Source organism: Amblyraja radiata, chromosome 11, assembly GCF_010909765.2.
Source record: "Amblyraja radiata isolate CabotCenter1 chromosome 11, sAmbRad1.1.pri, whole genome shotgun sequence".
Lineage (NCBI taxonomy): Eukaryota > Metazoa > Chordata > Chondrichthyes > Rajiformes > Rajidae > Amblyraja > Amblyraja radiata.
In genome coordinates, this window is record NC_045966.1 from 52,477,495 (window position 1) to 52,503,603 (window position 26,109).

Sequence of the window (26,109 nt, forward strand, 5' to 3'; positions counted from 1 at the left end):
AGGTAAGTGGCTGATATCCAAATATCTCTCTGGATACACCATTGCCGAATTGTATTAGCCAGATTGTCACATGATGTCGATTTGTTTCCACCCTTGTGGTTAATGTATGCTACCACGGTGGTATTGTCTATCTGTAGTCTAACATGCTGGTGATATGATCCAGTACAATATGACTTTAGGCCATGGAATGCACCCAACATTTCCAGGTAGTTTATGCCCAGTGTGAGTAATAATGATGCCTCCTGTGCACTCCATCTACCTCCACAGCTGGTGATGGTATTGGTGGCTCCCCACCCAAGTGCACTGGCATCAGTTTGTAGTACCATGGAAGGGTTACTGACAATGATTGGATTGGAACAAAGCCAGATCTATCCACCATTTTAGTTCCATTTTAGCTTTGATTGGTAGTTTCATAGGTCTGTCAAAGTGACCTGCATTAATTTTGAGTGCTTGTATTTTTGCTCTCTGTAAGTTTTGGTAATGTAGAGGTCCAAATTGTGTGGCTGGAAAGGCAGCCACCATTTTGCCAATTACTTTTGCTACCAATCTGATGGATGGCTTGCTGATGTCAATGAGGTTATTGCAAGCCTCTATTAAATCTCTAGCCTTTCCCTTAGGCAGAGTCACCGACATGTGAACTGAGTCAATGGTGAACCCCAAATAGTCCATAGTAGTGGAAGGCGTTAGTTTAGATTTAACTGAATGGATAATAATTCCCAGTTTTTCAAATAACTGTTTTGTGGCTGTTACAGTTTGTTTGGCCAATTCCAAAGTTTTGCCCACAATGAGTATGTCATCTAAATATGCCATGACCATGTGTTTACGTTTCCGTAGAAACGCTAGGGCTGGTTTCAAAATTTTTGTGCACAGCCTGGGGGCTGATGATAATCCATTTGGCAGTGCTTTATACTGCCACTGTTGTCCCATCCAGTTGAATTTTAAGTAACATCTGTGGTCACCTCGTATAGGCACTGAATAGTAATCATCTTTTAAATTGATGCTGGCCATGAAGTAACCTTTGGAAATTAATTGTTTAGCAGTAACAAAGGTTTCCATTTTGAAGTGAATATATTGTACAAATGTATTCAATTTTGTCAGATCTATGATGATGCGACAACCACCATCTTTTTTGTTTTTGGTAAATATATTGGACACAAATTCTAATGGTTCGTGTTGAGTTTTCTCAATTACACCTTTTACGTAAAGCCGCTCCAGTTCAGCTTGCGCTTTTGATTTTTCTTTATCAGAAAGCACGAACATTCGGTTCGGTATATGTTGAACTGGAGGGCTGTACTTGTGTATAAACTCTATTGTATATCCCTGGATACTGCTTAAGATGTAAGTATCGGTTGTTAACATGCTCCATGCATTCAGAAAAAAGTGTAATCTCCCCCCAACCTACATGCTCCCTGTATTTTGTAGGGAACCAGACCCACCTACCTCCATAGTTACCAGTGGCAGGTTTACTTCTTTTTTGTAGGTTCTTCGCTGCTGTTGTAGCGCTGGTGTCTGGATTTTCGGTTTGGTTGGCGTTGGAGGTCCCCGCAACTTCCAAGAAGGCCGGCCTGGGCCATGGCCTAAAAAGACTCATGTTTTGAGTACCGGGCCTTCGAGCTTTCACCAGTTCTGCTGGTGGGTGCGTAGGGGTGCTGTCTTTGGCTGTAGTGGGTTTTTGTTGGAGCCCCTTTTATTAGTCCCAGGGTTTTTGCTTCCTCATCGAGCTCCTTGACTTGCTTCGATAGGTTGCCTCCAAACAATAGTATTGGTGGTTTTGTGGTCCCAGGTTTGCACAGTCCCTGCACCCCTTGCACACTTGTCTTTCCTTCTGCGGACCCCTCTTCCAGGTCAGCCCGGAACTGACCCGCAGTGCTCCCCTCTGATGAGGTAGAAGCACTGTGCAGCCCTTCAAGAGGTACTGCTGTGGGTTTATCATAGGGCCCACAGTGACCCGACTCCATCTCCCGGAGTCTGTCACGTTGGAGCAAATACTCCACACACCGCTCCATCCGGCTCCAGCGCTCTCAGTCGCTGGCCGCCCGCGGTTGTTCAAAGTCGGACTCCTCTGAGTCCACGACCTTGTTTGTTTTGTGTCTAGCCTTACCGCCCGGCCGCGTGGATCTGGCCGGTGTGGAGGCGACATCGGGCACAGCTGATCCCACTATCGGTGATCCGAGTGCCGCCGGCTGCTGCTGACTGCCCGCTGCTCCGCGGTCCTCCCTCACCAGCTTCGTCGCAGCCCGTTGGTTTCTCCACCTGTAATCAGCATGGGAAAACACAAAAAGACCGCAACTCTTACCTGCAGGTCCTGGTTTAAATTGTCGCTACGGGGGAACGTCGTTCCACCCCGCCTCCTCCGTTTTCGACTTGTCAAAAGTCGACGGCCTCATTCTGAATAGTCTCCCCCCGGCCGTGGTGTTCTGGCCGGCGCGGGACAAAAAGTCGGCACAGCTGATCCCTTACGGGGCTTGTGCCTTCAGCTGTTGCTGGCTCCCGCAACTTCGCGGTCCTCCCCAGCCAGCTTTACTCGCAGCACTTGTGGACACTATTTTGTCCAGCTTCCCCCCTGTGTAAAAACAGCGCGGGGACAAAAACTACCGCAGAGTAAATCACTTACCTGCAGGTCGCGGTTTCAAACTTACCGCTGCGGGGGAACGTTCCACCCCGCCTGTCGTTTCGCAAGCGTGAAAGCGATATGACACGCATGCGTCCTGGCGGGCTTCTTCACGTAGTCACTCACGTGACTCCGAAGTAAAATCACTGTTGCGAGTACTACTGTGCTGTAAAAAAACAGCTGTCCAACAGTACACTTGATATGCACTCACCTGGCCTGCAGTGAATCACCACCTTAAGTAGAAACGTTAAACACAAATATTTATTAAAACATAAATATTCCATTGTTTCTATGAAAATCCACCCCAGGCTTCTACTAAGCTAAAGTTTTAGGAATGATCTTAAAAAATATAATTGACAGCTCAACGGAGATTGTGAAATGCAAAAAGATGATGACACAACACCTTTAGTCATGAGATATCACAGTAATGAAATCGAACTGTAAATTTGTCGTGTTTACAAATAATTTAAAAAAATGATTACAGAAATAAAACATATTTTTTTACATTCTAGAACAATCTGTTTCTCCAAACTTTTTCACCCAGAGAGTTGTGAATCTGTGGATTTCTCTGCCACAAAAGGCAGTGGAGACCAATTCACTGGATGTTTTCAAGACAGAGTTAGAATTAGCTCTGAATCGAGGGATATGGGGAAAAAGCAGGAACGGGGTACTGATTTTGGAGGATCAGCCATGATCATATTGAATGGCGGTGCTGGCTCGAAGGGCCTAATGGCCTATTCCTGAAACTATTTTCTATGTTTCCATGTTGGAGTAAAATAAAATAATCTTGATTGGTGTAGTAACGTAGTGATTTAGTTTGTATTTGAAGAAAGAGATTGACAGCTAAGTGTTAGTAGTGGTTCACTCAGCAAGGGAGCAGACAATCACACCATGCACAGATGTACGTCACAGCAAGGAAATCTGTCACAAAGTTGCTGTGCATTTGAACTTTTTAATTATCGCCAGTGCTTAATTGGGTAAACTCCTATTGTGCTAGCTGCTGCCTTTGATTAAGTTTGAACTTCAGTGCAAAACTAAGGTATAATTTGTACGTGATATCAAGATTTCCCCAGCTGCACATCTTCTCCAGCACAACAAAGACTACAATTCAAACATATCTCATTGGCTGCAAAGTGCTTTTCAACATTGTGTGGAAAGCCCTCTGTGAAAGGTACTGATTCATCAATTCCAATAGGCGTGGAGAACACTCCAACAAAATGGAACTTTATTAATTGAACTCATTACAACTCATGAAGATAATTCCGAACTAGGGGGTGTTATTTTTGATCTAACAAAGCTTCAAAACATTTCATCACCAAGACAGCCATCAACACGAAACAATAACTCTGCTTCTCTCGCCACTGATACTGTTTGAGCTGTTGAGGATTACCAGAATTTCCTGTTTTACTTTAAAGGAATTTATTGTTTTGCAGAAGACTCGTAAAGTCAGGGATAATACCTTAGAAATTATATTGCCAAGTGAAATGTTAATGTGTGCTACATGATAAGGAGTTTTATTGAAAATTCTATCACTTAAAGCAAATAGCTTTTTGTGTAAGTCTTTTACGACAACTGCCAGATTGCTCCTGGTCCTCTGTATACCTGCAATGCGGTATCTAGGCAGGTGTTTTCCTTCATTGGTCACGGCGTTGAGTACAAGAGTCAGGAAGTCATGATGCACTTTGGTTAGGGTGTGTTTGAGTATTGCATGCAGTTTTGGTTGTTCTATTGCAGAAAGGGTGTGGAGGCTTTGGAAGGGGTGCAGAGGGGTTTATCAAAACGATGCCTGGATAAGGGGGTATTAGTCACAGTTGGACAGATTTGGGTTGTTTTCTCTGGAATGGCAGAGGTTGCAGGGACGACCTGATAGAAGTATATAAAATTATGAGAGGAATAGATCAGGTAGACAGTCAGAATCTTTTTATCCCAGGATGGAAAAATCAAACACTATAAGGCATAGGTTTAAGGTGAGAGGGGCAACGTTTAGAGGAGATGTGCAGGATAAGCTATTTACACAGAGGGTGGTGAGTGCCTGGAGTACGGTGGTTGAGGCAAATACAATAGTGCCAGAGTTTAACAGACTTTTGGATAGACATATTGATATGCAGGAAATGGAGGGATATAGATTATGTCTGGGCATCATGTTCGGCACAGAAACGTGGACCAAGGCACCTGTTCTTATTCTGTTGTGTTTATGTTCTATATAAATTTAGTAGTATCCAATGACATACTATATAATTTGGATATCTCTTCTGCAAAATTCAATTGTGCTTCAGTGGCCCATGCCAAAGTAAGCAAGGCAAATAAATGCAAGGCCTCCTTTAGTGAGGATGACTACCAAGGCAATTGGATGAGCAGGCTTGTGTATGCTTGGAACCAGGAATAGTGAAGTTATCTTATTTCATGCTGCAGGATCTCTATCACTACACTGCGATTATTTCCCTGCCATACCACCCGAATGCTATCCTAATTCTGCTGCTGCTATCATCTTGTGGTCTCAAGATCCCTCATCGAGCTGTCCTATGTGATGGCTGCCTCCCACTCGCCCACCTCAACCCTACTTGACCTGCACACAGCTCTTGGGATCTAAATGGCCTTGCAGATGAGGCTCTGACACTGCCAGACATCTTCCTACCTCAATCCACTGCTCCATGATCCACACGAGATCCCCCACTTACTCTGTACACAACATAACTGTGCAGTAGGGAGCCAAGTTGTGAAAAATACTTTGGACACCTCGCCATTAGACAATAGACAATAGACAATAGGTGCAGGAGCAGGCCATTTGGCCCTTCAAGCCAGCACCGCCATTCAGTGTGATCATGGCTGATCATCCCCAATCAGTACCCCGTTCCTGCCTTCTCCCCATATCCCCTGACTCCGCTATTTTTAAGAGCCCTATCTAGCTCTTTCTTGAAAGCATCCAGAGAACCTGCCTCCACCGCCCTCTGAGGCAGAGAATTCCACAGACTCAGCACTCTCTGTGAGAAAAAGTGTTTCCTCGTCTCTGTTCTAAATGGCTTATTCCTTATTCTTAAACTGTGGCTTCCTCTCATCCTTCTAAACTCCAGAGTATACAAGCCCAGCTGCTCCATTCTCTCAGCATATGACAGTCCCGCCATCCCGGGAATTAACCTTGTAAACCTACGCTGCACTCTCTCAATGTCCTTCCTCAAATTAGGGGACCAAAACTGCACAGAATATTCCAGGTGTGGTCTCACTAGGGCTCTGTACAACTGCAGAGGGACCTCTTTGCTCCTATATTCGATTCCTCTTGTTATGAAGGCTAACATGCCATTCGCTTTCTTCACTGCCTGCTGTACCTGCACGCTTACTTTCAGTGACTGATGAACAAGGATCCCCAGATCTCATTGTACTTCCCCATTTCCCAACTTGACGCCATTTAGATAGTAATCTGCCTTCCAATTTTTGCTACCAAAGTGGATAACCTCACATTTATCTGCATTAAACTTCATCTGCCATGCATCTGCCCAATCCTCCAACCTGTCCAAGTCACCCTGCATTCTCATAGCATCCTCCCCACAGTTCACACTGCCACCCAGCTTTGTCTCATCTGCAAATTTGCTAATGTTACTTTGATTCTGCAAATTTGCAAATGTTACTTTGATTTAGTTCTACACGTTTCTTTTCACTCATTGCTAAATCATGAGCTTGGTCCACCATTTGTTTTTCTAAGTGAAAGCCACTGCTGGATTCCAAATCCCAGCCAATGTCTTGACCAATGTGATTCTTTTTATTTCTCAGTATAACATTTCCCTCTGCCATGTACTCCCCAAGTCGATACCATCACTCTTTGTCAATCAGTAAAATAGTTAAAACATTTAAATGAATTATGAAATATTTTACTTCTAGTGTCAATCTCTGAAAGGTTTTCTGTACCAAAAGGATCTGATCGTAAAAGAGAAAGAAGAAATGCCGCTTCAAATTCTATCTGATAGAATAAAGCCATTAACCTTAATTATTACCCTCTGTCCTTTCCATTATTCTTCCTTTAACTTAATAATGCTTCTTGAATTTAATTTGTGAAGATTATCCTGCTTCCTAACTACTCTTGTCCCAGACAAATTTAATTTGGCATTATAGGTAATTTTATTTTTTTAATATAAATATGTATTTCAATTCAACAATAACAAATCTCAGTGAAAGCAAAAAGTACTCTGAGAAAGATGGATGGTACTTACCTTGCTGTGACTTCCATTTGGCCCTGTTTATGACTGTGGCTGGCTAGAGTAGCGGATGCACCTGCATTGAACCCTTGATGCTAATTGAATTGTGCTTTACAAGGCTTCATAAATGGATCTGATTTGGACGCATAGTTAGCTTCCTGAATTGGGGTTTACCTGAGCAGCGGAACTTCTTCCCCTTGATCTGGTTGATGCGCTTGTTGGCCAGGCGCCGAGGGTTGCTACAGCGGGCACCGCTGGTTTCGATCGGGTTGTTGTGGAGATAGTCACTCAGCCACCTCAGATGGCAGTCACAGACAAATGGGTTCTGAGCCAAATGGCTGCATTTAAACAGAATGAGGAGGAAGTAATTAAAAAACCAAGGACGTACAAAGGTTTACATTTCTACACATTTCTTTTCAGTCATTGCTAAATCGTGAGCCAAGTCTACCATTGCTTTTCCATGTGAAAGCCAATTCCATGATGTTTGAACTTATAGAGGCACTCAGGCCAAAGGCAGACCCGTTGGCCTATTAGGGCTACACCAACCATCAAGCACCCATGTACTCTAATCCCTTTCTTTTAATTCTCCACACATTTCTGTTAATTGCCCCATAGTTTCTACCAATCTCCTGCACACCAGAAACAATTTACATTGGCCCGTTAATTTAACAACTTGCATATCTTTGGAATGAGTCAGCTAACAGGAATACCCAGAAGAAACCCAGGCAGTGGGTGAACTAGCTGAAAATCCAAATCTACCCAGAATTTGTGATAAAAACAGAATCCATTAAAAATGTCCAATAGGTTGGACAGCATCTGTGAAAAGAGAAGCAGCATTAATGTGTCAGGAGCAAGACCCCTTGTTACCTCCATTAGCTGCGGTACTTGTCACCCTGCTTCGCCGACAATTTTAATTTCAGGTTCTACTAACAGATGGGAGCTCAACTAAAATCTGTAGGAATGCCATCAATAATATGTGGCACCATTCATTATACCTCCATTATAATCCCAACCATTTATCTTGTCCAGAATCTTAATTTAATACATTGTGCCTTTGGCTACTGCTATAAGAAAAATCTGATCCCTTCTATTCCATCAATACTGAATCAGTTTCTCATGCCAGAAAATGCCATTTGAATTACCACCAGAACAGAATACATACAGTGTCTGAATGGATCGGAGAGGTGTAAATAGTCCTTTGGCAATCGTCTGCAGCTTGTTGTCATATAGTGAAAGGAGATTGAGGTTCTGCAAGTCCTGGAAGGTATTCACTCTCAAACAGTTAATCTTGTTGGCATTTAGAAGACTGGGAAGTAAAGGTAGAAATGAGCACAATTAGATCCTATTCAACAAGTAACAAGTAACAAGTAGCCTTTATTGTCATTCAGACCTTACGGTCTGAACGAAATTTTGTTGCCTTGCAGTCCTACATATAGTAAAAATGACAAAACACACAATAAACACAAATTAACATCCACCACAGTGAGTTCACCAGGCACCTCCTCACTGTGGTGGAAGGCAAAAGTCTTAAGTCTTTGTCTCATCCCTTCTTATTCTCCCTCTGCGCCGAGGCCGCTGCCGCTGTCCCAGCCGCCGCTGTCGTCCACTGGGCCCGCGGTCGGGTCGAGTGGCCGCTGCCGCCGGAACGTGCCCCAGCTCCGAGTTCTGGTCGCCGCTGTCCCAGCTCCAAGGCCAGGTCGCCGCTGCCGCTGCTCCAGCTCCGATGCCGTGTGGCCGCTTCCGCTGCCCCCGCTCCGAGGCCAGGCCGCTGCTGTCGCTGTCCCCGCTCCAAGGCCAGGTCGCCGCTGCCACCGCCCCAGCTACGAGGCCAGGCCGCCGCTATCGCTGCCGCCGTCCCAGCCGCTGCCGCCGCCGTCCCAGCTCCGATGCCGGGCGGCCGCTGCCGCTGTCCCAGCTCCGAGGCCAGGCCGCCGCTGTCGCTCCCGCTGCCGCCGTCCCAGCCGCTGCCGCCGCCGTCCCAGCTCCGATGCCGGGCGGCCGCTGCTGCTGTCCCGGTTCCGAGGCCAGGCCGCCGCTGCCGCTGTCAAAGCCGCCGCTGCCGCTGCCCAGCTCCGAGTTCTGGTCGCTGCTGCCGCTGTCCCAGCCGCCGCTGCCGCTGCCCCAGCTCCGAGGCCGCCAGCTCCGCCATTAGGCCTCGGCGCAGGCAGAGACGGGGGATACGACAAAAGAAGTCGCATCCCCCGAAGGAAGAGACCAAAAACGCGTTCCCCCCACCACCCATACACAACATAATAAATCAAAAATCAAGTAAACAGGACAAAAGAACACAAAAAAAGAAGAAAAAAAACAGACAGACTGCAGGCGAGCCGCAGCTGCTAAGGCAGCGCCGCCATTCATTTTATTATTATGGATAGCTATATTTGCAAAGACTTCATTGTGATACGAATTCAGTTGCAGCTGCACCACCACACCATTATCAGTCCAATTACATATACAAGGGTCAACCTGCGCAAGTATTGGATCTAAATTGCCCAATTAACTGCATAAACCCTATACCAATGTTGAGCCTGCATTGTAAGTGATAATTCAAATGTTATAGGCTGCCCTGATTTTTTTATATTTGGCTCAATCATGGCAAATTGCCTTTTAGCTGATCAGCATAAACTCTATGAATAAAGTTTAACTTGAATCTATGTTTTTTGAACTGTGTTTTGTCCTTGCACAGGGACACACAATGTATCGTGAGTCTTGCGTGGGAACTTTTTAATTCAGCGCGCAGGCAGCAGCAGATTGTCGCTCCCTTCAGTTTCACCCCACCTACACCCACCCCTCTGCTTCCCGGCCATGTGTGTGACCCCTTCCCTCCCCTCTCCAGCTCCCCGCCCATTGCACCGGCGCGGGGGCTTTGCACTGTCTTCGCGTCGGCGATTCCAGCAGGACCGTGCCAGTCACCGGAGACGTCAGGACCAATTGGACATCGACCACCAGGCCCACCGCAAGCACGGAGATCCCAGAGACCCACAGCCAACAGCAGCCCAGCCCAGCCCCGCTCCAACTACAGAGGAAAACTGCAAACTGGCCGGAGACGTCAGGACCACCAGAAGCCGTTCCCCGAGCTGCACCCCCTCATCGGGACACCGACCCCCAGGCCCACTGCAAGCACGGAGATCCCAGAGACCCACAGCCAGCAGCAGCCCAGCCCCGTTCCAACCAAAGATCTTTGGTTCCAACTACAGAGGAACCTGGGTTGCGGATGACGGGGTGCAGTTCGGGGCGTCGTAGGGGCCCATCGGGGAGCGGGTTCCTGTTGGTCCTGACGTCTCCGGCCACCTGCCATCCTCCGGGAACTGTACCGCCCTTGCAGGAGAGTGGGGTTGTTTGCAGTTGCAGAGGGAGGGGGCAAGGGCTGTACAGTTCCCAGTCTCAGCTCCAGTCCAGGGGGGTGGCCGGAGACGTCAGGACCATCGGGACACCGACCCCCAGGCCCACTGCAAGCACGGAGATCCCAGAGACCCACAGCCAGCAGCAACTCCAGCCCAGCCCCGCTCCAACTCCAGAGGAACACATAGGGGAAGAAGCTGATGGTGTGCAAGGTACGTCTTGTTCTTGGGGTGGCGGATGAGGGGGCGCAGCTCGGGCTGTGGGCAAACTGCCACTTGTCGCCGTAGCGGCCCATCGGGGAGCGGATTCCTCTGGAGTTGGAGGGGGAGGGGGGTATTGTGCTGTTTGATCGCCCCCTGCTATCCCAGGGACAGGGAGACACAGCGGCTTTTTAGACTGGTGGGCAATCACTTCCAAAGTTCTGCCCACACAGTCAGTACACCTCTCCTACACTGCATTTCATACAAACATTTATTCTGCAAGAAAAAACTACATTGAAGACACAAACTCGCGACCGAGTAACTGCCAGGATCGAGGCGCAAACTCGCGACCTAGCTCGGGGATTCAAGAATCCCCGAGCTAGGCCGCCTAAAGGGCATGTAGCCCCGCTAGGATGACATGAGTTCGAGAAGTGATTCAATGCTGCGGGCACATTTACAAATTCAGGAATTCATTCAACACACTGCATTTCATACAGACATTTATTCTGCAAGAAAAAACGACATTGAAGACTCAAACTCGCGACCGAGTAAGTTCCGGGATCAAGGCGCAAACTCGCGACCTTGCGGATATGAGCCGAGCACTCTGCCACTGAGCCAGCCATTAAAATCTACGCTAAAAAATTTCCATTCCGAAGACCGACAAATTCTGAATTACGAAAAGTGTCTGGTCCCAAGGCTTTCGGATAAAAGGTTGTGCACCTGTAGTTGGTATGAGCCTGTTTAGTCACAGAAAGATTGTGTAAACTCTACACAAACAACTCCTAATGTTAGGAATAAATGTTGGTCATCAGAGCAGTGTGGCAGCAGCTCCGCTGGTAGGAGAGTATCGGACAAGAGACCATATCTTCAGCAAAAAAAGGACCTACGTTTAGAAAGACGAGAAGGAATTTCTTAAATCAGAGGGTGGTGAATCTGTGGAATTCATTGCCACAGACGGCTGTGAAAGCTAAATCAATAGATATTTTTATGGTGGAGATGAACAGATTCTTGATTAGTATGGGTGTCAGGAGATATGCGGTGAAGGCAGGAGATTGGGGTTGAGAGGGAATTATAGATCAGCCATGATTGAATAGCGGAGTAGACTTAATGGGCCGCGTGGCTTAATTTTGTTCCTAGAAATTATGAACTGCAGCATTGTTATTTTGTAATCTGTTTAATTCTTTCACACCTTCTTACTTGGACCAATTAACAATGCGCTTTGTTTCTCTGCTACTTCAGTGTGTTTCGACCAAGAAAGCTTATATTCATTCCATTTATGTCTCAGGTGGAAGTTGTAGCAAGGATGACTAACATGGAATCATAATTTAGCTTGTTGTGTGTCTAATGGATCTCACCATTCCTGATTTATTGAATCATTTTGAACAGGCAGCCAATTTCAGGAGCCTTAACATTACACAGAGTGCTGCAGATCTGTTTAACTTTACGAATGAAACCAATGTGGAATGGTACTTACAGCAACTGGATCGATATCAGTCCATCGAAGAGGCCCTTGGGGAGCTCAGTAATCTTGTTTCCGTAGAGGACGCTAAAAACCACAAGAATGAAGACACATCCGTGAGGCATAAAGAACTCACTTCAACACTAAACTAATTTATTAAGGATTAACCATGAATGTTATGGATGGCATATCTTTAATCTTCATTCTTATAGCCTGAACTTGCACTATATAGTAGTTTTAACATAGAATGGTATCCCAAGTGTTGCATGGAGAAACCGAATCTAAGCTAAGATGGAAAATTGCAATTTTGTCTAATTTCGAAGAGTTTTAAAGTTGATGTTGGAAGAGAATCAGATGAGAGAAGGTTTAACTGTGGGTTCAAAGCTGACACCAGAGGTGAGCACCCTTTGCTGATGCTCAAGTGCGTGTTTGCAAATTTAAAACAAGGATCGATCAACACTCGCAGTTGAATAAAGAAGATCTGTGATGCCATTTTGAAGGCGGCACTGAGGCATGGCTATTAGATCTATTGCCTCACAGCGCCACAGACCTAGATGTGATTCTGACTTTGGGTGCTGCCCATGTGGAGAGGAGTGGAACTCAAGTAGGATAACATAGATCTAGGTCGGTAAGGACTTGGTGAGTCAAAGGATATGTTTCTTTGCTGCATCTCTAAACTAAACTAAAGAAGGATCTTGATCCGAAACATCACCCATTCCCTCTCTCCAGAGATGCTGCCTGTTACTGCAATGTTTTGTGTCTATCTAAAGATTAAGGTAGTTATTCTCAATATTTATCCCTCACAAGAAGCTAGTGAAACAGATTAACATGATTATTATCACATAGCTTTTTATGAAACTCTTGCTGTGCTTAGGTTGGCCACTATATTACCTAGAGTACAGCTATTGTTATATTTAACAACAGTGATTTTTTTGGGGGGACAGTACGGTGTGCCGGCACCTCTAAAAAGTTAAAAACTAGATTGATGGACAGCAGCCAACACCATCATGTGAATTAGTGTATGTGTTCCAACACCATAAAATCTACCATAAAAGCAAGCTTTGCTATTATTGCATTGTTTTCCTAACAATTTGGGATAAATAATGTTATAAACATTTTCTGCAAAAGCAAGTCTATTTTGGCTAGGGTGTGGAAGGGATTTTGGAGAGGTGAGGTGGGAGATGGGAAATGTATAATGTTGTAACATGCCTCTGCCTCCGCCTGAACCGTCTGCTCCTAAAACTCACATTGGTGCTGACTCCAGATAGAGTTATTATCTACTATAAACTGGGGTATGGGGGAATTCAGAGGTCTGAAGAAGGGTCTCGACCCGAAACATCACCCATTCCTTCTCTCCAAAGATGTTGCCTGGCCCGCTGAGTTACTCCAGATGTTTGTGTCTATTGCAGGTTTATAGAAGATAATAACTCTATCTGGAGTCAGCACCAAAGTGAGTTTTAGGAGCAGGAGGTTCAAGCGGAGGCAGAGGCATGTTACAGCTTTAGAAATTCCACACAGACTTTAGGACTGAAAACTGAACGCACGCCACACATATTATTGTAGCCTCAAGGAAAGGACGTGTGATGGGATTTTACTGGGAACCACTCCCACATGTATTCACTTTTCACCCGAACTAATTCCATTCCCTGCTGATGTTATGTGAGAGTCTTTGTTCCCTGGATTCACTGACATCCTGATCATGTGGTGTCTATGTGTGATCAACTTGTAGACTTGAGGCAAAATGTTTATCCTGGTGCAGCACAGAATGAGATTATAAAATCTCATTGAAATTTGACTTGAAGTCGACTGACGTCAAGCTTAATGGCCTTTAGATCCCAGGATTGTCCTTGTTGCCCGTCTTAAATAATGGTTCCTAATTATCCATCCTCCAGTCTTCCAGAACTTCAATTGCAGCTAAAGATGATGCAAATATCTCTGCAAGGGACTCCACAATTTTCTCCGCCAATTTTTGAGGATGTACTTGATCAGGCCCTGGGGATTTGTCCACCTTAATGCACTTTAAAACCACCAATGCCTCCTCTTTGGTAATTCATATTTGATTTAAGACAACAAAACTCCGTGTTTAAAAGTAGATAGTTACAATGGCAAAATAAGAAGAATTAACAAAATAATTAATGATAAAATAGAAAGACGATGTGCTAAATTAAATATTTATCTGAGGTCCTTATGTTATGACAGATAACGTTACAGCACAGGAACAGGCCCTTCGGCCCCCAATTTCCGTGCCGAACATGATGCCATGTTGAACTAATCTCCTCTTCCTGCTTATGATCAACATTCCTCCATTCCTTGCATATCCTTATGCCTATCTAAAAGTGTCTTAAATGCCACCATTATATCTGCATCCACCACTATCCCTAGTAGCTGCATAGTGAATTGGGGATCGGATGGGACAGGTTTGATGTTGCATGTGCCAAATTTGGTGATCAGTATCAAGAGATGTTGTGCCACCAGACACTGTAAACCCCACTCAGAATTGACTCTACAATGAAGATCTGGTCAAAGTGGGTCAGCTCTTCGGTCTTCGATCAATTCGTACCAGCTGACTTATCATCGACAGACAAATCAACATGAACATTAGCAAAGCCTCTGTTAACATTTATCAAAGTTACCTCACTTTTATAGAACAACCAAGCATTAACAAAAAAAAAAATCAGGCTGGTGACTTCAGGATTCTTTTCTTATGGCTTTGTAAATTGTGTCAGAGATGGAGCAACTTCAACCAACGCTGCCTCAAAATTATCATAGCACATCATCAGTGGATAAATCATTGAGGAAAATGGCCCGCCTTCTACATAGACTACATTGGATAATTTCAGGATTCACTGATTATAACATTTTTAAGTTTAGGTTTATTATTGTCAAGTGTACCGAGGTACAGTGAAAGCTTTGTTTTGCATGCAACCAATCAAATCAAATAATACTATGCATAAATACAATCAAGTCAATCAACAACCTTTCCCTCAATGTCAGCAAAACAAAGGAGATTGTGATCAACTTCAGGAAGCAAAGTGGTACACATACATTGACGGCGCTGAAGTAGGGATGGTTGAAAGCTTCATGTTCTTAGTAGTAAATATCACCAGCATTATGTCCTGGACTAGTCATATTGAAACCATAACTAAGAAAGCACACCAATACCTCTATTTCCTCGGAAGACTTAATTGGCATGTCACCAACAACTCTCACCAACTTCTACAGATGCGCTGTAGAAAGCATTTTATCAGGATGCATCACAGCCTGGCTTGGGAACATTGCAGAGAGTTGTGGACATAGCCCAGATTATCGTGTAAACCAATCTCACTTTCATTGACTCCATCTACACTTCACGCTGCCTCGGCAAGGCCACCAGCATAGTTAAGCATGAGTCTCGCCACGGTCACTCCCTCTTCTTCCCTCTTCAATCAGTCAAGAGGTACAGAAGGGTGAAAATGCACAGCTCCAGATTCAGGGACAGTTTCTTCCCAGCAGTTATCAGGCAACTGAGCTGTCCTATCACCAACTAGGAAGGGGCCCTGACCTACCATCCACCTTATTGGAGACCTTCGAACAATCTTTAATCGGACTTTACTGGACTTTATCTTGCACTAAACATTATTCCCTTTATCCTGTGTCTGTACACTGTGGACGGTTTGATTGTAATCATGTATAGTCCTTTCGCTGACTGGATAGCATGCAACAAAAAAGTTTTTCACTGTACCTTGGTACATGTGATAACAATAAACAAAACTAAACAAGTATAATAATGCAAAGGGAAATATATGGTGTGCGGAATATGGTTCTAAGCCTTGTAGCAAAGTCCATTGTCTGCAATGGGGCAGAGTTGAATTGAACTAGCTTATGTCCAATGCATACATCAAAACTGCCTGCCGAATGCTATGGTCAACTTAATATTCAGCCACTGGGGAAGGGCAAAGTATTATACAGCCACAAAGTCAAGCAAGGTCTCACAAAATTCAGCATCCTTCAGATAAATGTCTGTAACTGTTCAGCCAAGAGAAGCTGGGTCGAGGCCGGTGTAGCCATCACAGGGAGACTCTGCGTAGCCAAGCCCAAGGTCAAGAAACAAATTGGGAAGCAGACTATGCTCCAGACTCCAGCTGGGAAGGTTTGCAGCTTCCTCATTGAATACTTATTCCACACCACTGACTGACATGGCACATATCTCTTTATCTTTCAAGATGCTGTGCTGAGTTAATTAGTTTTGGGGTTACTATATCCAATCAATTATTTGATACTATATTCGTCCTTCTTTCACATTTGTTGTGAGTGCTCTGAAAACAAAAACACAAAGGAGATAAGGGAAAATACGAGCAATGTTATAATTAGCTTTGAATATCTGAACATAGGGGAGAAGTTAAAAAGACTGAGTTGATTAATCAGAAGCATAGATATTGCGATGGAGATATTATTCATGGTTAATAAAAGAACAGATGGCTACAGACTCTACTATCAAGAGACACAGACTCATGCTGAGAAAATGGACAAATAAACTAATATTACAATGCAAAAGGTGGTGAACATATGGCACAGACTGCCTCTCAAATAAATGAAGAGGAATAGTGTGGAGGAATGTAAGATACATTATATGAAGTTATGTGTGATTGAGAAATGCTGGCTTTTGATTCTGGCCTCATGAATTATTGAGACTTGTCCATTCCTGTAATTTTCTATACTATGTGACATGACTACAGAACATCAGTGTGTGCAAATATCTCACACTAAAAGATTAATGACCAATCCAGCAGGTTATCCTTACTCTTTAACTAAACACTACTGATAGCAGCATCTCTGTCAGTTTGAATTTCACTCCAAGTGCTTGCTTAGTATGCTGCAGGTAGATTGCATTGAAGCCTGTTACTGTAGTATTGGTTGTGAGCATTGATTGTAACTTCAAGGTTGTCACTATTTTAAGATTGAATCATGTGACTGATTGCTCCCTCGGGTGCAACGATATTTTACAGGGGGGGGGGTGATAGTCTGTGAAGTGCCCGTGTATAAATTGGACAAACTTTGCTTGAGCTCTGCAGATCTCCTTTGTGTCATACTGCAGCATATCATGTTGAGGTTAAAAATTCACTGAGCACACTAATGATAACAATATGCAAAAAAAAGACACAAAGTGCTGGAGTAACTCGGGGGGTCAGGCAGCATCTCTGGAGAACAAGGATAGGTGACATTTCGGGTCAGGACAGCTTCTTCGGTGCAGGTTGGTAGTTGCTCTGAATATTGAGTGAACATAAAATGTAGGAGCAGGACTAGGCCATGTGGGTGTTGAAGTCTGCTCTGTCATTCAATACAATCATTCCTGATTTATCTCGACATAACCCTGCTGTATTCCCACATCTCTTTTTACAACTACGTGACTCAATTTTAAGGTGAGTTTATGTAACTCATGATAAACCAGTCTCAAGCACAGGGCAAAATGAAAGGTGGCACCTGCAAGAAGTTGGATAAAATGTCACTTTGTTAGCTATCAGCTGTCACTTCTGTTACAAGATGTTCACTATATCAGGACAATCACAGGCATGTTGATGTTACAATAAAGCCCAGGGATGTTTCAATTCATGCACCAGAAGGATGAAAAAGTGTTTACACATGAACATCATTATTCAAATAGTGGGTGAGAGCAAAGGTGAGCAAAACAAGAGGTGGAAGCAAAGTTGCAGATGCTGGTGAATACACTAAAGGACACAAAGTGCTGAAGTAACTCAGCAGATCAGGCAACATTCTGGAGAACATGGACAGGTGACGTTTTGGGTTTCAGGTCTGAAGAAGGGTCTCGACCCGATACGTCACCTATCCATGTTCCCCAGGGATGCCGCCAGAACTGCGGAGTTACTCCAGCACTTTGTGTCTTTTTGTGATCAAAGCAAGGCTCTACACAAATTTGGGAAGACCAACTATTTTGTAAAAATAGAGTTTGATGCTTTTCAGTGTGGGTAAACTTACTTGACAATTGTCTATTTAACAAAGTAACAGGGAAATTACAAAATTATTTCTGCCAATCACCTTCATATATTGTGGCAAGTCATAAGTTTAAACAATTGATCTCCCGGCTGCTAAACGCTTTAACTCCCCCTCCCATTCCCAAACTGACCTTTCTGTCCTGGGCCTCCTCCATTGCCAGAGTGAGGCCCAGCGGAAATTGGAGGAACAGCACCTCATATTTTTGCATGGGCAGTATGAACGCTGACTTCTCTAACCTCAAGCACCCCTTGCTTTCCCTCTCTCTCCATCCCTCCCCCTTCCCAGTTCTACGACCAGTCTTACTGTCTCCCACTACATTCTATCCCTGTTTGCTTTGTTGTTACCTTCTCCCAGCTAACAATGATCTATTCTACATTTTCCTTGATCTCCATTCCCTTTGTCCTATTTTCACACCTTACACATCCTTACCTATACACTTCATTATCTATGTACCTCCCTCTCCCTTGACATGCCTGAAGAAGGGTTTTGACCCAAAACATCACCCATTCCTTCTCTCCAGAGTTGCTGACTGTCACACTGAGTTACTCCAGCTTTTTTTGTCTATCATAAGTTTAGAGATCATTTTGATCAGTTAGCAGTTTTGAGGGAGGTCTTCAATGTGAAAATTTATGGCTTTCCACCGATGTGGCCTGACCTGCTGAGTATTTCCAGCATTTTTAATCATTATTTCAAATTTTCTGCACCTGCAGCTTTATTATTTTTTATCAGTTAGTGATTCCATGGTTGCTCGGAAAGATGCATTGAGGCATTGCAACTTCAGCGCGTTTCTCGACCATGCACAAGGAGATAATTTTGCATGTGGACTAATGGATCAACATATCCAGTCATAGAGTGATAGTCGTAGAGTCATCAAGATGGAAGCTTATCCTTTGGTCCAACTTGCCTTTGCCGACCAAGATGCCCAATCTACACTAGTCCCACCTGCCTGCATTTGGCCCATATATCTCTAAAACTTTCCTTTACTCCCAGTTAGTTAACACCCATGATGAGATTGCTGCATCAATGGAAATGGCCTCTAAAAATAAAAAGGAATTTAGATTGATTCAGGACATTGCTTTAAGCCCAATATACAGACCAGCGGCAGGAACATATATCAGGTCTAGGTGAGTGGGTCAAAAATCTGGCAGGAAACCTTGCTAACATGCCCTGAACAATCATTTACTTCAGAGCAGCAAAATGTTTCAATACCATAGTGGAAAGCAAGGCTCGGCGTACAAAGCAAAATGGAGTAAAGATTGCCCGAGCTATTGTCCGCCAGAACGTGTCCCAATTGTTAGAAAACAATTACAGAAAAGAAAGCTGAAAAAGCAAATGAGCAAATTGGGGAATTTGTTTTACATCGCATTTATCCCAGCAGTTATAATAAAAAGAAACCAACTATTTTATAAATTAGTGTAATCATCGATATTGATTATTGATATGACTGAAGACTAATCTATAATATGCAGGGTTGGTAAAGTGCCAGGAGCAAGAAGCACATTTAAAATTATAATGTACTCTGAGGAAACCTTGAAGAATATTAAGGCAAATGGGATGTGCAGTGCTCTACAGTGGGCAAGCGGTAAGTCTGCGGATTATAAAGGCTGATAATGTCAACTGAATGCCTCTGCGAGGAGGAGACTAGTTGAAAGAGTTGAGAACGGATTAGCAAAGGAGTATTGGTGTGAATGCACAAGAACTATCTTTAAGCTAGCTTCTGCAATGAAGGGATATGCAGGTATCCACTGTCTCTGCACCTCTCAATATCATATTCCTTTCTCTCTGTACTCCAAACATCATTTGTCAGAATTATGTATACTCCCACATTCCAGTCTTTGCTCTCCCACGCCCATGATTTATTATCTCTGGGTGCTATAGTCTAAAATGTCTACACTCGCTGTAAAAGGACCATGATTTCTGCACTCCCAGTATCTTGTACCTCTCATACAGCACATTTCAGTCTCTGCATTGCTGCTACCACTTTTTGTTGCTTATGTATTCCCTGTATCACATTCTACCATCTCTGCGCCCATGGTATGTTATTCTTTAATGTTTGATTCTCCTGTAGTGACACCCTGCTGGAAACAATCAATAGACCTCCCAGTACACTGTTTAATAATCCCTACACCACTCTGTACATTATCTACAACCTACAACCCTGCAATCTTCTGCATATTTGGATCTCACAATGCCAGAGTCTTCATGATTTGAGTCTGTCAGGTTAATTTTCTACATACAATGAAACGTCTGCGAGAATCAAGAGTGTTTAATTGTCATATGTCCCAAAATGGAAGAATGAAATTCTTACATTGCAGCCGCACAACAGGCATGTAAACATCGTACTCAATTGGAACTTTTTAATAGTGCTTACATTTAATTCTCCCCTGGATCCCTCAGTACATACGTAGTTTTGCTTTTTGGTAGTATATTGTTCATTTTAAAGAATTCTACTGCCTGCCCTAAAATGTGCAATACTATTCTCTAGTTAGATGTGTTATGTATTCTACACATTGTCCATTCTATAGACCGTACTCGTGGAGTTAAGATCATTGCGTTGTTTGCTGTTGCTATTCAAAACCTCGTCTGTTTGCATGGGAATATTAGCATTGAAGTGCTCAAATAACTTTGATAGCTGCCGCCTCGAAAATGCTGTCATTTATCTATGGATCTATATATCTGGGAACCTCACATGGTTGGGAAGGTCAACAGATTTTTTTGCTTAGCAGCTCTGTACATGAACCAAGCAGAATGGTGTAATAAATAGTCAAGTGGATGATCAGTGGATATAAGCAATATAAAAGCAGAGTCTATTATTTTTGGAAGGAGAAGCTAACTTCTAACAGTGCATTTGGCTGATTTGTGCAATGTAATGGCCCTTTCAACCCAAAATGCATTGACACTTGCAGCATCTGGTTTCAATCATAATAGGACCCGACTAGTTTCAACTGCTGCTGTGTTTCATTGGAAGAGGAAAGGGAGAATTTAGGATTGGGCGGGGGGTGGGGTGATGCCACACAGAAACTGGGAGATGAAGAATGAACTGGAATTGAAAAGCAGTCAATTCAAAAGATTATTCACAAATGGGGCTTGACCGTGTAATGGAAAGTTACTCTGAAACTTGATGACCTGTGTGACGACCATGGACGCAACAGAATTGACATCCACTTCTTATTTCAATGCCTGTATTTAGTTTAAAGCTTAAAAGTAAATGTATTGGGTTAATCATATTCCCTGCCTGTGTGGCCCTTCACTGCCACAACTATTGGAGGGCAGTATTTAAACTTTATTACACTTGCAATGCACCAAGCAGTAAGAGACTTTCTTTTAAGAGGGCCCTTGTGGTAAAATTGGATAACCCCCCACCATAGGAGCAAGCCAAGATACATGTTCCAGCGTATACACGTTGGTCGCCCTCCAGGCAGTGATCCAACCTCCCACGGCTTGCTCACTTCCATGGTTTCTACAAGAATCCTTTGCTTCTCACTTTGTTCATTAACTGTAGGTATCAGCAGTGTGTCTAAAACTCCTCTCACCTTCTCCGAGTTAAAGATGTAGCCATCAGCACTCACATGGTCAGCCATGATCACATTGTATGGCGGTGCTGGCTCGAAGGGCCGAATGGCCTACTCCTGCACCTATTGTCTATTGTCATGGTCTCAGGTATGCCTGGCTTTTCATTGGTTATGTCAAACGATGCTTGTTCCAAACGTACACAGCCCCTATCCCCCAACACTTTCTCCGCTACATTGGCAACTGAATCAGCGCTGCCTCCTGCACCTGTACAGAACTCATTTAATTCATTAACTCCACCACTAACTTCCACACTGCCCTCAAATTCACCTGGACTATCTCTGACACCACTCTTCACTTCCTTGATCTCTCTGTTGCTATCACAGGGGACAGGCTATTGATGGATGTCTATTACAAACTTACCAATTCCCACGATAATCTCGACACTTCCTCCCACCCTGTCTCTCACAAAGATGCTATCCCCCTACTCTCAATTCCTCTGCCTCTGCCGCATCTGCTCCCAAGATGAGGTTTTCCATTCTGGGACAGAAGGTTCTTTAGTAACTTGTCAGTTTCTTTGTTGAACTAAATTAAGGCGCATGTTGCAATCAAAAGCGCTTGAACAATTGGTTTTTGATTATATCGTGGCTCTTTGATTATATCGTGGTTCACTCCTGCTTTCATGGATGGATCGCTCATCCACATTTCCTTTTGCTCACTTTGGATCTGGACGCAATCATTTGTAGGGGGATTCAAGGTGTCAAAGCAGTTCTCATACCTGTTATCCAACAAATTATTTGAATTGTTAACATGCTGCGTCAGGGAAGTAGAGCGGCTCAGCGCAGATGGATCTACAGCTGCTTCTCAAATGAACACATTTGTGCTCTGACCCCTGCCTCGAAGAGCTGCAGGTATGGTACATAGTAGTAGAGAGAATGATGGTGTACGCCAATAGTGGTCTGCTGATCAAATGGGGTACCATGTGCTCGATGATGTCGACCCTTGTGAGTGTTACTTGAGTTTCATTCAAAAGGACCAAAGAAGAGAACAAGTGGGTGGAGAGGCTGGCTCAGTAATGCAGTTGGTGGAGCTACTGCCTCGAAGTTCCAGGAACCGGGTTCAATCCTGACCTCCAGTGCTGCTTGTGTTTTCTCCCTGTGATCGATCGCATGGCTTTCCTCTGGGTGATCTAGCCTTGTCAATGCCTCCCAAAGATGGTGGGTTAATTAGCAACTGTAAATTGACACTAGTATGTAGTTGAGTGATAGAAACTCAAGGTGTGTTTGGGGAGGGCGGGGGGGGGGGGGGGGGGGTGGTTTACAGCTGATGTGGGGACAATAATAATGGATGAGAATTAGTGCAGAATGCAGAAATCAAGCTGGATGGTTGGCACCGATATGTGGGTCAAAAGGCCTGTTTCTGAGCTGCATCTCTCTATGACTCTATGTACTGTTGACTTGTAGCTGATGGCAGTGCATCAGGAAGTGAGCAACTCAGCACAGAATGTCCAACCCATGGACTGCTCTTGTTGCTGATGTATATATAGAGCTGCATTCATTATATTTCTGTTTAACTATTGAATATCAAGGGGAATTTGTCAATACCTTATTGGAAACGGGGATTGTGTGGCCCTCTTTTGCACGGATAACCATATAATAATAATAACCATATAACAATTACAGCACGGAAACAGGCCATCTCGACCCCTCTAGTCCGTGCCGAACACATAATCTCCCCTAGTCCCATATACCTGCGCTCAGACCATAACCCTCCATTCCTTTCCCATCCATATAACTATCCAATGTAATCCATGTAATCATGATCTCTTTAGATTTGTTTTGTGAAGCTGTTAAATATTATTTTGAGCTGAAGAGAGTGTACAGGATGCAGTGTGAATTAGTTGCTTTATACTCTAATTTCACCATGATCTACCTGCTTTGCATGCTGCTGGCTGCCACGAGATTAATGCTACTTTTGCCGCTGGAAGTAGAAATCAGGTCACAGATGTCACTTAAATGGCCTTGCAGCATCTGAAAAAAAGTTCTAAAGGGAACCATTTTGCCCCTGCTGTCTGTAATTTTATTGATTTAGAGAATCTTCTATCAATCTTGAGCATGAGCTGTCCTAATGCTTAACAGCCTAGCTCATTGCTCACATAAACTAAAACACAACTAAGCGTTTTATGAGCTTGTGGCATCCTTCAAGAATTCCACACATGTGCACAGATGCTGCCAGGTGTGTGTGCAAAAAGCTACACCTGATGTCCAATGTAGGCCTGCCTTCATTGGTGAAAACATTTATTAAGCTTGAGTTGTTTACCAATGGTGTGACCATGGGCACAAAAATAGGTGGATGAAGTCCTCGCCCAGAAGTACTTAAAAGATGAATGCTTACCTAAGCAGGGGTCACTGAGCTGTCCAGTGTAACAATGGCTTCAATCAAGCTGGTTGCTTCCCTGGTCATCTTTCTTATAGCAACTGAATCAAGTGCTTTCGTTAAAGTGCTCTGTGGCCACTATAGTTCCTGACCTAGTGCTCATCATCAACAACAAAAGATCTTTTTGGTTGTTAGAAATGTGCAGTGACCAGACATAGAACATAGCCACATCAGTCTGAAGAAGGGTTTCGGCCCGAAACGTTGCCCATTTCCTTCGCTCCATAGATGCTGCTTCACCCGCTGAGTTTCTCCTACATTTTTGCCTACCAGCCATAGACCATGTTCTCTTCTGTCACACAAATCTGAGAGATATTTGTAGTTGGATGTCTAGTTGAAGTGGGTGTTTACCATCATGGTACTAGGATGACATAGTAGCACAGTAGGTGCTGGGATGCTGTCTGTGTGGACTTTTCTATGTTTTCCCTGTGACTATAGATCTCCCCAGAGTGCTCCATTTCCTCCCACAGCCCAAAGAAGTGCCGATATAGGTTAATTGACTACTGTAAATGTCTCCAGGTGTTGAAAGGGACATGAGGGAGTATAGGCCACAGGGAAATAAGCAGGGAATGGGCCAGAGAGAGCACAGAGAGCTGTCACAGACTCAGTCCCTCCCCTCTTTGTTGTTGGAGGAAATGAGAATAAGAAAAAATGACACAAAGTGCTAGAGTAACTCAGCAGGTCAGACAGCATCTCTGGAGAACATGAATAGGCGATGTTTCGGGTCAAGACCCTTCTTCGAAAGAAGAGCTTTGACCCAAAACCTTACTTATCCAAGTTATCTAGACATGCTGTCTGAACCATTGAGTTACTCCAGCACTTTGTTCTTTTTTTGCAAATCAGCAACTGTAGTTCCTTGGGTCTAATGAGAATATGAGATTGGGCAATCAAGATTAGACTTGCTGCTAACGCCTATTTTATGTGCAATTCAACGCCAAAGGCCTGGGTTCACAAATCTATGATATCCTACATGGTAGAATGCTGCTTTCCCAAAGGCTTGCTCAGCATTAAATTGCAAATAAATTCTAGTTCAAAGTAACACAAGGAGTTGGTCGGGTGGAATTACTCAGCCTGACAGCATGCGGGAACAAAATTATATTAACTGTGGAGTATCAGCATGTTGTTTTAACTCTTTCTCAGTGTCAGACTCAATAACTCTTCCAACTAATGCAACTGCTTCAATCGTTACAATTTCTTACACAATCACAATCTCTTTCAACAAGTCATCAGAGGAAACGGAAGAAAAAGCACAAAATAATAGAAAAAAATACATGGACTAGAAGGCAGATTGGAATAAGGGTCATTAACTGTACCTTTTAGAGTCAAATGATGAGATAATAAAACATCTTGAACATATTATGCAGCCATACAATGAACAACCTCTTTATTAGGCTCCATACTTACAGTGAGGTCAGAGATCGCAGGCCTTGAAATGCATCAGCTGCAATTTCTGAGATCTGGTTCTTACTCAGGTCTCTGTTGGGAGAAATAAAATGTGGCATAAGTTTCATTCTTAAAAAATACTAGTTGCAAAAATGGGAGGAGAGGGTTACTGAGCGGTGAATGGTGCGAGTTCAGTCTTTTTCCTTCCCCCTCACATTGTATTATTCTTGCACTGCACATCAAATCCAAGAGTCTGAATTCTTAACTAATTAGATTTAGGTGTTGATTGAGGCTTCAGGGAGAGCTTATCTTAAGTGAGGAACACAAACAAATGGAGTACGCACACAAGAACATCGTGCAATATCTGGCTTAATGACCATGCCACCTCCAGGCAAAATAAAGGAAGGGTAATACTGCTTTCATTACTTGAACAGTAATCTAGATTTGAGAAATTCAAATCCCTACATAGTACTTTTGGAATTTAAAATCAATTTGGTGTTAAGTTTAACTGTGTTGCTGTGGGATTTATGTAAACACATGTTTGATGATCAATGCAGAGTCGGTAAACCAAATGTTGTCTGACTATTGATCTCAGAGGGGATCGTAGGGCTAAAGAGAAGAAAGCAAAGGAACATTGCTTCCCTTTTAATTATGTAAGTTTTATTTATTTTTTGGAAAATTTTCATAAATATATGAAAGTTTAACTATGTTTCCTAAAAAATCTTTACTTCAATTTCAGATTTATCTCAGAATCTGAGACACTGCAAATTATTTTTAAAATAACAACTTTGACAGCAAGCAGAATTCAAATGTCAAATAGGTGCAAAACTTGGCAAGAAATAATGCAATATTTACCTGATCTGCCCTATGTGAGATTTGAGTATATGACCACATCATGGTAGCCATTTTTTATAGCACCCCTACAAGCACAGTTATGGTCAACCAAACCAGCTGTTTGAGAAGGCAGTCCTCTGTACCCTTCAGCTGACCAGG

General features: G+C 43.6%; 1 protein-coding gene across 1 annotated transcript in view; it reads right to left on the reverse strand.

Annotated features, from left to right (window-relative positions):
• Positions 1-6,258: 6,258 nt before the first annotated feature.
• LOC116978642 (slit homolog 3 protein-like) overlaps positions 6,259-26,109 on the reverse strand; it is a 432,238-nt gene continuing 412,387 nt past the window's right edge. The window contains exons 11-14 of the mRNA XM_033029927.1: positions 25,138-25,209; positions 11,815-11,886; positions 7,961-8,104; positions 6,259-7,136 (exon numbers count right to left, since the gene is read on the reverse strand). Coding sequence (XP_032885818.1) covers positions 6,920-7,136; positions 7,961-8,104; positions 11,815-11,886; positions 25,138-25,209 — 505 coding nt within the window. The 3' untranslated portion in view covers positions 6,259-6,919. The remainder of the gene's footprint in view (positions 7,137-7,960; positions 8,105-11,814; positions 11,887-25,137; positions 25,210-26,109) is intronic.